The following is a 14,538-nucleotide window of genomic DNA, read 5'->3' on the forward strand; positions in this document are numbered from 1 at the left end:
CCGATACTAGGTTAGTGTAAAGAGCAGTGGCGGATCCAGGAGGGGCGATCACTCCTCCAGAAGAGGAAACTTTCTTATTTTATATATATAAGTAAACATAAGCAGCAATTTTTTAGCACTTTGCCCTCCTGAGATATTACGCCCCAAACATGGCATCAATATCACAAACTTAAACTTTCGGACTCTTATAAATCTACGATGCCAGTATCATAGCTGTGGGTATTTCTGTAAACTCTTTATAGGCTATGCAATAGTATTCAGCATAAAACTTATGAACCTCTCAGTTTATGCCGTTCCAAAATACAGCCCCTTCAAAAGTGTAATTTTCTGTACTTTTCTAGTGATTTCATGTATTGGTTTGCAGCCTTGAATATTTATTTAGAAGCAAGAGTATATGTTATCCGTATACCTCAGTCTCTCCTCTAAACATTCGTTTTTGTTTGGAATTCGTGTGATACGTACACTCATGTCCAAAATTATTGTCGCATGTCTATAAATATGTTATTGTAGGAATATAATTTGATAACGAATTCGCCCTGTATTTCTTATAATGTTAGCATGTATATAATCGGACATGTATGTGGCCAATTTCATGTCAAAAGAGAAGTAAATCAGAACAATAAAACTAAAAATAAAATGTTCTTGTCCATTTAGCAATATTTTATTTTCTCATTCCAATTTTCGTATTTATAATTCTTTTCCTATAAAACTTACCACAAATATACATTTCCCGATTATACACATAGCATCTGTATTAAAAAGTACCCTGGAAAATCATTATCATATTATATTCTTACAAGCAGATAGTTATAGATATGCGACAATAATTTTGGACATGAGTGTACATCCTGAGCAACTGTAGTTTTCGTAAACACTTGCAAGTGCAAAACATGGCAATCCACCAACATCAAAGATGGCTGCCATTCAGGAACACTTGTACAAACGACAACGTGAATGACGTTATTGAGCTTCTCATACACAAGGTTCATCACACGCCAATTTCTATAATTTTGGAGATGGTCGAGCAACCATTTTCCCCATCTTTGAACTACTTCAGATGGATTGACCCTAATATAACAAAATCAGCTGTAAACCACGCTACAGACAGGAATATTTTCAAAACTTCAGACAGGCATATTTCTAATCCTAATTATTAGTTTACCCTACCACTTCACTCGCCCAATTCAGTTTTCCATATAGTTTTTAGTATTATAAGCGAACTAACCACTCTACCTGTGTTCTTATGACTTCTAATGGACTTACTAACTTTTTAGGTATAAATAAATTAGAATCTACCTTTGAACAGAATAGTCAGACGAAACAGTAGCTTTATAATAAATTGTAAGTAGTGGAACTTATTATTCAACTGTATTTTATTGCAAATATATTGTTACTATTATAATACAAATCTACATAAAAATTGTCTTGAAAGGTTTAAAGAGGATATCTTACCTATTTTATTCAAACCATATACCACAATTCCGTCAGTGTCGTAGGGAACCTTAAAATGTGACCAACTAAAATAAGAGGAAAAGAAGTGAAAACGTGTTGATTATTGTGCATTCGTTATTGTAATATCAAAGATTTCAGTATACAGTTCATATGTCTTATTTACACAAACATTCAACTACTATTACACTATGACATTCTACTTTACTTTATTGAATGTCTAAAAGGGGGTGCGGTGGCTCAGTGGTCAGTTGTTCGGCAGAGGCCGTGCCGTTCACCTCGTTGTTCCGGTAGGTGTTCGAGTGGAAGTAGTGAGTGTGTTAACTTGCTTCAACTCAACCTGCATTGTCAAGTGGAGTATTTTCTACTACCAAGTAGTTCGGGTTCTATTTACTCTTTTCATCATATTGTCTAGTGTGAAGTACAGGTTTACCTACTAAGTGCATTATGTCTGTTATCCGAGTGAACACTTTACGTTTGTCATTTCAAGATGTTGTAAACAAGCCTAACACATTAGTCTTGCATGAATGGATCCGCAATACTTTTCATCTGCTTCCTGATCAAGTTGTCAGTATTGAGTTTGATTATAGTCGCAAACAGTTATATGTTAAGTTAATCTTGCAAGTGCTTTGTGAACAAATTCTGTTTCGAGCGAACGGAAAGGTTAGTTATTCAGATGACCTTGGTACTTATAACATTTTAATCGATTCTGCCAGTTCCAATATTATGACTGTGCGTTTACATTTGGTACCCACCGAGTTGGAAGATCATCATATTTCTCGTGTGCTTTCTCAGTACGGTGAAATTAAGTCAATTGCAGACGAAATGTATTCTACTGGACACATCTATGAAGTAAGGACTGGGAGAAAGATAATACGTATGAGCATTAAGCGCCCCATACCTTCTTATGTGACTATCTGTGGTTTACGTTTGTGGTTAACGTATGGAGGTCAAGTTAAAACCTGCGCCATTTGTGACTCACCAAATCATTTTCTGATGGAATGTACAAAGCGCCGTATTCCTCCAACCGTACCAACTTCAGTATCCAGTGTCTCATCATCAAGAGCCCCGCCCATGCCCGGCAATTTGAATAAAGTGGATCCTCTACCAAACGTTCATTCGTTTACTAGTTTTCCTGTGTTAAGTGAGAAACGTCCTCCAACTTTACAGGAGAACCTTCCACCTCCAACTGCAACTTCTGCAAATACTTTTGTTAAGGAACTCAATGAAACTGAATCCACTTGTCCGCTTGATGTTCCCCCAAGTTCTACAGCTGCATTTCACATCAGTTCTCCTGATATTGCCTCCCAGCAGACCCTCGCTTCCAATACAACGAAGAGTGACTCATCCAGTTCCACTACCATAGCGCCTAATAGTTCGGATATTCCACAACAGAGTATTACTGTTTCAGCATCTTCCGCATCGGAGATGGATACGCTCCCTGAAATCACGGTAAGTACTCCACCGTTAGTGGGCATTGATGACTCTCACCAGGAAGTGAGTGATTCTTTCGATAGAGATTCAGTATCTACAGAAGCATCCCAGTTTCCCTCTCTACCCGAGAAGAGGCGTCGCAAAGGTCGATCTCAGTCTTCCCCTCGTGATGCATGCAGTAGAGCCAATAAACTTCAGAAAACTAAGACTGTTCCCCCTGTAAACAATTGTGTGTCTGGTTTCACGAGGTCACGAGTAGATCCCCATCATAGTGAAGCAAGTACTAAGGCAAATGATAGTGCTGCCTCTTCGGACAAGTGATCATATCACCTTCCAGTATAGAACAAGAATGTGTGCGAGTGTTTCCCCCCGTCTTTGTTTTTTCAAGTGCATTGTGTCATTTCCTTGTGTCGTGCTTTTTTGGTGTCTTTTTATTTTTCTGTGGCCATTAAATATGTATGCCACGCGTATAGCCACTCTTAATGTCAACGGAATTTCTAGTCTCACCACGCAAAAAGCGCTAGCCGATTACATCAACACATCGTCTCTGGATATAATTTTCCTTCAAGAATGCAACATTGACAATTTCTCCTTTCTTTCTAATCATTTGTGGGAAGTCAATCCTTCCGAAACTGGTTCTGGAACAGCTATTATATATCGCAAAGATATCTCATTAACCGCCTTTTCAAAATTTCCGTCAGGTCGTATTATCACAGCCAATTATGAAAGCATACACTTTTGTAATTTATATTCGCAGACCGGGAATAACAAACGTGCTGAGCGAAACTCCTTCTATCTCACCGACGTTCCAACGGAGTTACATTCTGGTGCCAGAGATTTGATTTGTGTATGAGACTACAACGCAGTGTTAGATCCTATAGACTCAAGTTTTGGTTACAATACTTCTCTTACAGTACGTAAATTGATTCAAGACTTTAAGTTAGTTGACGTATGGCGTCATTATAAAGGTAACGCCCCAGGGCACACTTTTTTTCGACGAAATGGATCCTCACGTTTGGATAGGATCTATGTCAGTACCACTTTCATTAATTTTGTGCGCTACATAAACGTTCAACCTGTATGCTTTTCTGATCACTGTGCTGTGGTTTGTACCATTGATCTACCTATCCGTAAGTTCTTAAAGTCATCCTTTGTTTGGTCACTCAATAACAGCATTTTAACTGAGGAGGATCTACAGTTGCTAATTACCAATAGGTGGAATTATTTAATGCACTTTAAATCTCACAAGAAAAGTTTGTTTTCATGGTGGTTACATCACATTAAACCGTCCTTTCGATCTATCTGTAAACAGCACTCTATCTGTATCTATCTGTAAAGACAGATCCTCTCTTCTTAAAGAGCAATATAATTATTACCATCACTTATTATGTGACTACTATAAAGAACTTGCTCAAGGAGTAGACGTACTCCCTCGTATTAAGGAAATTAAGGCACTCCTACTCACTTTACATCGTAAAAAAAAATCAAGGTTTTTTCACGAGAGGCAAAACAACGATGCTTCAGCATGAAGTTCCCTCTTTACATACAGTTATCTGTGAAAGGCGCAGAGGTAATCAAAACCTTATTTCCAAGGTCTCCTTTCCTAACGGTGTAGTTCACGAGCATGATCAGGTAATCCCAGCTTTGTACGATGCATACCAGAACCTATATTCCCCCGCTCCAACCCAATCTTCTGACCCTTGCTTCGAGCGTCCGACCGGTACTTTCACCCCGGAGGCTCGTAACATATTCAATGCGCCCTTTACAGAAAGAGAAGTCAAGCACGCTATTTTTGCGGGGAAGTTAAATAAATCTCCGGGACCCGATGGTCTTACACTAGAATTTTACCGCCAATTTCACAGCATTCTTACGCCTTTTCTCACAGAAATGTATAACGAAATCCGACTCACTCCCACGTGCATCTCTTCTTTTACCGCTGGCATTATGGTACTTGTACCTAAACATGCAGGTGCGCATGACTTTGATAATTTTAGACCTATTACCCTCTTTAATGTTGACCAGAAAATTTTATCTCGTTGCCTTGCCTCTCGTTTAGAACCGTTTTTAAATCAAGTATTACACCATGATCAGTATGGCTTAAAACATACAAAACCTATGTTTTTAGCATTAAGTAATATACGAGAAGGTATTCATTGGTGTCAGAAAACAAGTTCTCCGCAGGTCGCTTTATTGGCTCTTGATTTTCATAAGGCATTTGACAGATTGTCACATGATTACATGTTTAAGGTACTTGAAAACTATGGTTTCGGAGACAGTTTTCTTAATTTGATTAAATTTCTTTATACTCAACGATATGTAAGATTAAAGGTTAATGGTGCACTTACATATCCTATCAATGTACGTCGAGGTATTGCCCAAGGTTGCCCCCTGTCTTCCATTCTATAAGGCTTGGTTCTTGTTCCCTTTCTTTTCACACTGGAACAACAAATTCAAGGTATACAGATTGGTGCAACATCCTTAAAATTACAAGCATTTATAGTAGTGCTGTTGAATTTTTGTGACATTTGCGGTTTTCGGTTTTTGAGAAAACCGGTTTTCTGAAAACCGAAAACCGCAAGTGCGGTTTTCAAAACCGAAACCGCAAGTGCGGTTTTCAAAACCGAAACCGCAAATGCGGTTTTCAAAACCGAAACCACAAATGCGGTTTTCAAAACCGAAACCGCAAAAGCGGTTTTCAAAACCGAAACCGCAAAAGCGGTTCTCAAAACCGAAACCGCAAATGCGGTTTTCAAAACCGTAACCGCAAATGCGGTTTTCAAAACAGAAACCGCAAAAGCGGTTTTCAAAACCGAAACCGCAAATGCGGTTTTCAAAACCGAAACCAATGTTTTTAATTACACCTTTTAACAATTGTGAAAACATCTATCGATCGAGACAATTGTATTGATTTATGTCTGTTTCAACTTTTTTTTATTTGCTCCCGTTTCCTCCCACTTTCTTACGGTTTAGAACTCCGTAAGTACTGATGTGAACTTGTGTGTTACAAATACTGACCTGGGATCATTTGCACTTTTTTTTTAGTTACTTCTTTGATGACACTTCCAAGGTACTTTTCGGTTGCAGGGAAGCAAACTGGACCCCACCTGATTTTTATATATTTTGTAAAGTAGAACACGAGGAACACGAATCTTAAGGAATTTTGACATTCCGAATTCCCGAACTCAAGATACTAGAACTTATACAGTAGTTTTACATAATATGTACATATAAAATTAACGAAGAAAGTTCTGTCGCTTTTTGACCTATCACCTTAGAACATCGATATGTCACCTAAGACCAGGGGTGTAGCCAGCAGGTTTCTGTAGGAGGGGCCCGTCGTTTTTGAAGGGGGCAGCTACAATCTAAAAAAAAAATGTATTTATATTACAGCTAGTGTTTTTGAAGCCTGAAAAAAACTGGAAAATTTTGGTTTCCTTCCTGAAAACTAAAAACACTGTTTTAGCTTATTATTATTATTATTATTATTATTATTATTATTATTATTATTATTATTATTATTATTATTATTATTATTAATAATAATAATAATAATAATAATAATAATAATAATAATAATAATAATAATAATAATAATAATAATAGTAGTAGTAGTAATTTCATAAATTATATTAGATAGTTTGTATTATGTTTAACCAAGAACTACTGCCCCCGACCAAACATTATACCTTTGTGCATAACTATTTCAATACACAGAACCGATCTATATAGGTAAACAAGAAAGTTCTATCGCTTTCTCACTCACCACCTCCGGACATACATATGTCACCTAACACGTATCTGGAAGATCAAGAATAGATCGACAACCTTCTGCAAACGTTCTGGAAGGCCATTTATTCCATTGCGGTAGAGGTTGGTGTTCCGTGAAGTGAAGAAGTTATCAAGTGCATTTTGCACCTCTACTTGGGATTTGAGCTGGCATCCTTTAAAGTGATTGTCCAAGGAAGGGAACAGATGATAATCGGACGGTGCAATGTCCAGGGAGTATGCCGGATGCAATAGTGTTTTCTATCCAAGGCGTAAAATGCTGTCCCGGGTCATCCTAGCCACGAGGGGCTTAGCGTTGTCCTGTAACATAAGGACCCCTTTGGGAGTTTTGAGTTTCTCTTGAACACGGCTCAACTGCTGACAGTACACAGTTGGATTGATGCGATGACCAGCTGGTAGCAGTTCCCGATGCACGATGCCACGAGCAGTTCATCAACACACAGGAGGACTTTCTTCTGGTGTAGTACTGGTTTCGGCTGTCTTGGAACCGTTCATAGGATGCTAACCAATTATGACGGCGCCGTGGAACTTCGTACAGGACCCATTTCTCATCACATGACAACACCTTGTCCAGAAATGGCTCCTTCCTCAGACGAGACAGCAAAGAAACACAGGTGTCTGCTTGCGTTGCCTTTTGACACGGAATCAAGTTATGTGGGACCCATCGACCCAACTTCTAGTGTTTCCTCAGTTGAAGGTGCTGCTGAATGGTTTCGCCACTCACACTGAATTGTCCCCATGCCGTAAGCGTCGGTGGACCACAAATGGGCAATTAGCGACATCACGCCAAACATTGGCGGCGCCGCAGCGACGATCCCCGGTGGTCCCTCTACCGTTTTGAAAATTATGCCACCAGCGGCAGAGATGCGACAAAACGCCAATGAACCACAAAATTACTCCCCCAAAATGTTAAATCGGCTATATGTGTGATTTAGTTACATTAAGGTGAGTCTAAAAAAACAGTTTTAAAAAGTACCAAAAAATTATCCCGAAGGGGACTCAAACCACCAACCTTATGATTACTAGGCAAGTGTTCTTCCTACTTCGCTACGATAGCGATGAAGGAAACGTTGCTTGTAAAGGGATAAATCGCTAAGATCTTTTTAATTTGGTCAATCACAGTGCTCCTTTAACCGTGTATATTCGACGATAACTGTTTGGAATTAGATAAAATGTGTTCGCCATGTAATTTTGTAACAAAATGACGCGTGTCTATTTACTTTATTTCATAGTTCTCGCATACTCACTTTCTAATGATCGACGACAGTTGTCATCTAAATTCATACAATTATCGCACTTATCTCAAGATTTTTCACGTCATGATGTTGAGGCAGAGGTTATTCTTGACCCTCGGAGCTCACTTTAGGAACAATTCGTCAGCAAAAAATAATATATAATAATAACCGCATGCACATGACTGGCGACAGTTCGTGTTGGTCCCTTCACGATTCTCCGCGAAGAATCTGAGAACTGCGGACCAAGACGAAGTTCTCGCTGGTCGCTGCTACGCGGTGGTACTTCAACACCCCGACGCGAGATATATGTTTCGACTCGACGAAACGCGGCCGCCAGTTAGGGCCAACTATCGCAGACCTACGCAAAAAGCGACAGAACTTTCTTGGTTACTTTTATACATAAGACTGATTTTCTTTGAAATTGCACTTAATTTATTTTAAGATTTTCTGAAAAAAAAAATGTTTATTATTCGTGACTAAAAAGACATAATTATTTTATTAACAGCTATATCTCACTTCCTGTTTTACACGAAATAGCATTTTAAAAAGCGAATGAAATCCAAACTGAGAAACTGAATAAAAACGTTGCTTTTCACCAAATTTTCCATCTGATAAAAAGTTTTCTTGAAACACTAATTACAGCATATAAATAATATAATGTACTTACGATTTAGTATAGTACCATTGTTTTATGATAGAATTTATAGTGGGGGGCGCGGTGGCTCAGTGGTAGAGCGTTCAACTCCGGTGCTTGGGGTCCCTGGTTCGATCCCAGCTCGCGCCGTGTGGACTTTGTGGTGGACAAACAACCGTGCTTATGGTTTTCTCGGGGTTCCGTTTCCTCCCACTCTCTTCATTCCACCATTTCATTCATTTCTCATAATCACCGTCTCCTTTGGCCTAACCGGCATAGGCGTGGGACGTTAAACTCAAAGATTTCATTTCATTTCATAGAATTTATAGTACCTTGTCAAAACGTTTGTCTTCAAACTGTCAAATACAAATCGCCGTAAATTGTGTAATCTACTGTCACAAAAAGTATACCATACTATTTTCGGATCGCTATAAGGAAGAAATACCATACTATTTTGTGATCGGTATGGTAAAATACTATTTTTCCATACTATTTTACCGTAAATTATTAATTATATGTAAACATTCTTATTTTTAAATGACTGAAGCAAAGTAATCTCACGATGATGTTTTAACATCTGGTCATTAGGGGGGCCAGGAAATCATTTGGGGGGGCCTGGCTCCGTAGCTACACCCCTGCCTAAGACGTACCTGGAAGATCAAAAATAGTACCCATCAGTATCAACGGACCTTCTGAAAACGTTCGGGATGGGCATGGATTCCTTCGCGGTAGAACTTGGTTTGCCGTGAAGGAAAGAAGGTATCAAGTGCATTTTGCACCTTTACTACGGAGTTGGACTTTAGTTCTCTAATGTGAGTGTCCAAGAAATGGTTCAGGAATAATTGGACTGTGCATTGTCCAGGGAGTATGGCGGTTGCAATAGTGTTTCCCATTTAAGGCGTAGGATGGTGTCCCGGGTCACTCTAATCATGTGGGGCTTAGCGTTGTCCCGTAACGGGAGAAGCCCTTAGCGATTGAGAAGTGCTGGCTCCAGGGTTTTGAGTTTTTCTTGAACACGGCTCAACTGCTGACAGTAGACAATTGCATTAATGTTCTGCTCTGACCAGCCGGTAGCAGTTCCCGATTTTTCTCCAATCCCAAAAAGCTGGTGGTTTTTCGTGATTAAGATAGCGAGGGACAAATATAGAACCTGACAATCGGGTGGTACCTGCAAAAATCGGGTAATATGACACCACTAAGCTAAATAGAAAATAAGGTATATCCCTATTTAAGATCACTACACCTGCAACCCATGAAATCCAATTTGAAATCTCATCCACTTAGACTGACCAGTGAGATCTTTTATATTATCATTACTCTTTCACTTTGTTTCTAAATAGTACTGCCACTCTTTCTTTTGTTAACAAAAAAACACCACCTCCCTTTCTTAAAAAAAAAAGAAAAGAAAAAAAATTAGATCGCAATACACAATTTTATTGTTGATTTGTTGCCACTCCGATAAATGTGAATGTTGTGGTTTTGCATGTGTTGACTGGTTTCTTATCGCAAGTCCCAGACACCTGCAATAGTTCATACGTGAAGGGAACACCGATCATATTTTATTCTATATCTTTTTACTTCCCAATAACGATAGCCGTGCCTCTTTGTGAGAAACTGCAACTTATTTTCTTTATTCTGCCAATTGTAAAAGAATACTAAACAAGAATTTCCCTACACGTTAAGACATTTAAAAAAAATATCTTCTTTCACCTCTGCAAATTTTGAGCATTTTTTCCCTACGTCGGGGGAAATTTCCCTCCATCTGGCAACTGTGAGCCGAAGATGGGAAAGATTCTTTGCTGTTTCCTCGTCGTTACTTGATAATAGTGCTCTCGATTTTTTGTGACTTCTGCAGTTTTCGGTTTTTGAGAAAATCGGTTTTCAAAACCGAAATCGCAAAGCGGTTTTCAAAACCGAAACCGCAAATGCGGTTTTCAAAACCGACATTTCGGTTTTATGAAATTTCACTTTTTTCAAAAACCGGTTTTCGGTTTTTCAAAAACCGATTTCGACAGCACTAATTTATAGACGATATACATTGTTTCATTAACAGTCCACAGGAACTGTCACGTGTTGAAATTCTCATATCGAACTATGAGTGCGTTTCAGATGCTATTCTCAATAAACAAAAGTCACGCCTGATGTGTATAAATACGGCTGACCAACACGTGTATATGTCTACGATCCCCTTTACTGATCGCATCAAAATCTTAGGCGTAACTTGGCAACGTCGCATAGCAAATACTATAGACTACAATTTTCATACCACAACCTGTACTTTGGTTGCACTCATACACCAAAGTAAAGTCCGGCAGGTAAGTCTTGCAGGCAGAGTGTACCTTTTAAATGTTTTTATTTTTAGTCGTCTTTGGTTTCTGACTCAATTATTTTCCTTGCCGAAGAAATACCTAAGTATCATACGAAAACACTCAGGGCAACTGCTGTGACATAATCACTGCCTACGGGTAAGTCACGAGACTGCGTGTTTATCAAAACGTGATGGTGGCATTGGCCTTAAAGACATTAACCTTCAGAGCTACTCGCTGCTGATCCATCGCGTTTGTCAAACATTATGCTCCTACTCAGAGTCCTTTTCCAGCAAGGCGTTATGTGTATCACTCCGTCATATTGAGTTACAAGCTCCCCTGCATATACAACCTTGGATTTCCCTTGTGCCATACCTCAAGGACGTATTTCTTGATATTAGTTACTCGCTTATCGCACGGAGTCACCTTGAAGATCTTTCTGTTAGACAATTATATAATCGTTATCATGCCAGCACAATGTCGGTTCCCCGTATTGTAGAACATTACCCAATGACAAACTGGAAGAAACATTCATACTCCGGTATTGTCTCCTGACATGCAATCTCTTTGGTACAGTGTTGTTCATAATATATATCCTACTAACGGGAGACTTTATGAATTGGGTATCTGTAATATTTCTTTCTGTGGTACTTGTTATGTTCTTGATACTCTCCAACACCGGCTCGAAAGTTGCTCACGAAACACAGCTATATGGTCTCATTATCAAAAAATCATTGCCCGTATCTGCAGAACAACACCTTCTAATATTCACTGTACGCCATTCATGCTGCTTCCGGATTATCAATTTTATCCCAGCACTAAACATAACGCAATTTTATGGATCACGTCCCAAACTATCGATATTCTTTTATGTAATGATTTTAATAGTAATGTGACTTTGTATGTCAACCAACTGTTGTTCCGTATGCAAACTCTAACACTTTCAATTCGTAAACAAAAGTTTGCTAATTTTCTAGCAGCAATTTATTGATGTGTCTATTGTACTTTTTTTTTTTTGGTATAATTGGATGCTCACAGTACAATTTTGTTTGTTAATCTTTTCTGGTGTAATTGGCTAATACTGCCGTGTCGTGACAAAACGCTGTAACTTTGGCGAAGAAGTTTTGCGAAAATGAGCCTTAAAGTTTTCATCCGAAAATGTGATCTGTATCGTGTAGAACCAGTGTAACTAGGCAATAATGGTCAACCAATCAATTTTCACCAAATTTAATCACACAACATGCATTTACGTAACATTACATGTAACCACGTCTTTCCAAAGTCAAGATACACTATTTCTACGCGATACAGATCACATTTTCGGATGAAAACTTTAAGGCTCATTTTCGCAAAACTTCTTCGCCAAAGTTACAGCGTTTTGTCACGACACGGCAGAATAAGAGTACAATAAAGTATTTAAAAAAAAAGTGGTTGAGCGTTCACCTCCGGTGCTTGGGGTCCCTGGTTCGATCCCAGCCCGCGCCGTGTGGACTTTGTGGTGGACAAACACCGTGCTCGTGGGTTTTCTCGGGGTTCTCCCGTTTCCCCCCACTTTCTTCATTCCACCATTTCGTTCATCTCTCATAATCACGATCTCCTTTAGCCTAACCGACATAAGAGTGGGACGTAAAACTTAAATATTTCATTTCATTTCTTTGAATGTCAATAAGGAAAAACTTTTTAAGGGGCAGGTTTATGCTTATAGCACTAATCGTATCTCGTATATTCCTGTTCTCGAGCCATATATTCCTGTTGTCAATTTTAAACATTCTATCGTTAATGTATCCTCCTCCAAAAAGGGGATTAAAGCAGTGGTGAGTTCAGGGAGACTCGGGGAGGAAATCCTCCCCGGAACAATAATATTTCCTCCGACGCCATATCTAAGATCGTTCTTAATAGGGGTTACTAATGTTAGTATTACTTTCCAACCCCTTTATATTCGAATTTCTAAATCTTCTTAAATCATCGCTGACTTAAAGCTCAACCACGAGCTCCTTCGTGGATAAATGTTTAGCGTAAGCGCCTTTGGTGTGGGAGACCCGAGTTCGATTCTTGGCAGCACATCATGTAGTTCGCATCCTACGTTAAGTTGTAGATCCAAGTTTCATACAGCCTTGCTACTAAAAACTGGCGCTAAACTCAAAATCAAATCAAATCAACATTAAAGCTGAAACACGATAACTTGATCGTTGGTAGAACTTGAAATAAGAGTTAAAGCAGTAGATAATATATCACTACATAGTCAAATGCAGAAGTTATAGCTGCAGATCTTTAATTATAAGTGAGCTGTTGCAGACAAATGTTAATAAAGTGTTTCGTTAGTTTAAAAATTTCAGTTATTTCAGTGTTTCAGATATCATGTCATTGTTGATGATCTACATCAGTGGGGTACACATGTGGGATTCGAGGTTTCAAACCCTCTCCTGAGCGAGATATTATGGAAAAATCAACTTATGTATCACGTTTGTTCTAAAATGAAATGAGTGCTTGAAGTCCCGTTGATGAAATTCGGTGTACGTTTTCGATCTACACCATGTTCACAGAATGTTCACTTAACTGTGGAAGTACTTCATCTCATCTGTGGGATCTCCAGGAAACACTGTCCAGTCTCTGGTAATCACAATGCTGAAAATGGTTACTAATTTCGCTATTAAATAACCAAATAAGTTAATGGTGAACCTTATTTAATACTTATTTGTATTTACATTTAAATAAATAGCAAAAATGGTAAATAAATAAGAAAAATGGGCTTGGATATTCCCTCACATTGGTCTGTAACTCGAAGTTACAGAATACCATAATAATTTATTTTACTTCCTCGTATTGTATAGACATGTATTGTAGTAGAAATGCTATTTAAAACATAATCTCGTATACCAAGTAATACACTGAAAATACAATTAAACAAAAACTTACACTTGTTCCGGATGTCGAGGATCTTTGAGATATTCATCAAACATTAATCCACGATATCTTTGCAGAAGTTTGATGGAGTTATCAAAAAAGTTCTCCGTGAAATTCAACTGAAATATAAAATTTGTATTCTTTCATTATGTTATATCAAATTTGAAGACTTAAAAGCTTGAGCAAGACATTTCCAGCTACATTTTGAAATTGAGATCATGGTGTTTTGTTTTTTGTGTTATGACATGACATAGAGACCTTCTCTCCACTGTCAGATCTCATATCGCAATCAACGTGTATTCTAACACCATTGTTTCCAACTGAACGCTTTCTGACTAGTTTAGCCCACGAGACGAGAAACACATTTTCAAATTCGAGACGAGACTAGAAACATAACAAATCTCGTCTCGTTTTCGAAATGAACAATTTCTCGAGTAGACGTGGACAAAGCTAGTTCGCCCAACTGTTAAATCTATCTATCTATCTATCTATATATATATATATATATATATATATATATATATATATATATATATATATATATATATATATGTGTGTGTGTGTGTGTGTGTGTTATTCTTACCATTTCAGTCCTTGAGTGAAGAAATGTTTTATTAAGAAAAATACTTTGTCCACCATCACTTTCAATGGTCATAGCTCTTAATTTTTCAACGGCAGCATCACGAGAAGTGTCATCCATCCAAGAACTAGCAAACAAACTTGTCTCCAGTGTTTTCTTCAGAAAATTATACAACTCATTGATCTATAGATTAAAGAAAAGAAAATTATA

At 38.2% G+C, this 14,538-nt stretch overlaps 1 protein-coding gene across 3 annotated transcripts in view; it reads right to left on the reverse strand.

The window, feature by feature from the left end:
• LOC145672635 (neprilysin-2-like) overlaps positions 1-14,538 on the reverse strand; it is a 158,082-nt gene that overhangs the window by 33,382 nt on the left and 110,162 nt on the right. For all 3 annotated transcript variants that reach the window (XM_081741808.1, XM_081741803.1, XM_081741797.1), the window contains exons 11-13: positions 14,332-14,511; positions 13,761-13,867; positions 1,453-1,517 (exon numbers count right to left, since the gene is read on the reverse strand). In XM_081741808.1, the coding sequence (XP_081597934.1) occupies positions 1,453-1,517; positions 13,761-13,867; positions 14,332-14,511 (352 nt within the window). The remainder of the gene's footprint in view (positions 1-1,452; positions 1,518-13,760; positions 13,868-14,331; positions 14,512-14,538) is intronic.

This window comes from Thermobia domestica, chromosome 2 (genome assembly GCF_964235325.1).
Source record: "Thermobia domestica chromosome 2, izTheDome1.hap1.1, whole genome shotgun sequence".
Taxonomy (NCBI): Eukaryota; Metazoa; Arthropoda; class Insecta; order Zygentoma; family Lepismatidae; genus Thermobia; species Thermobia domestica.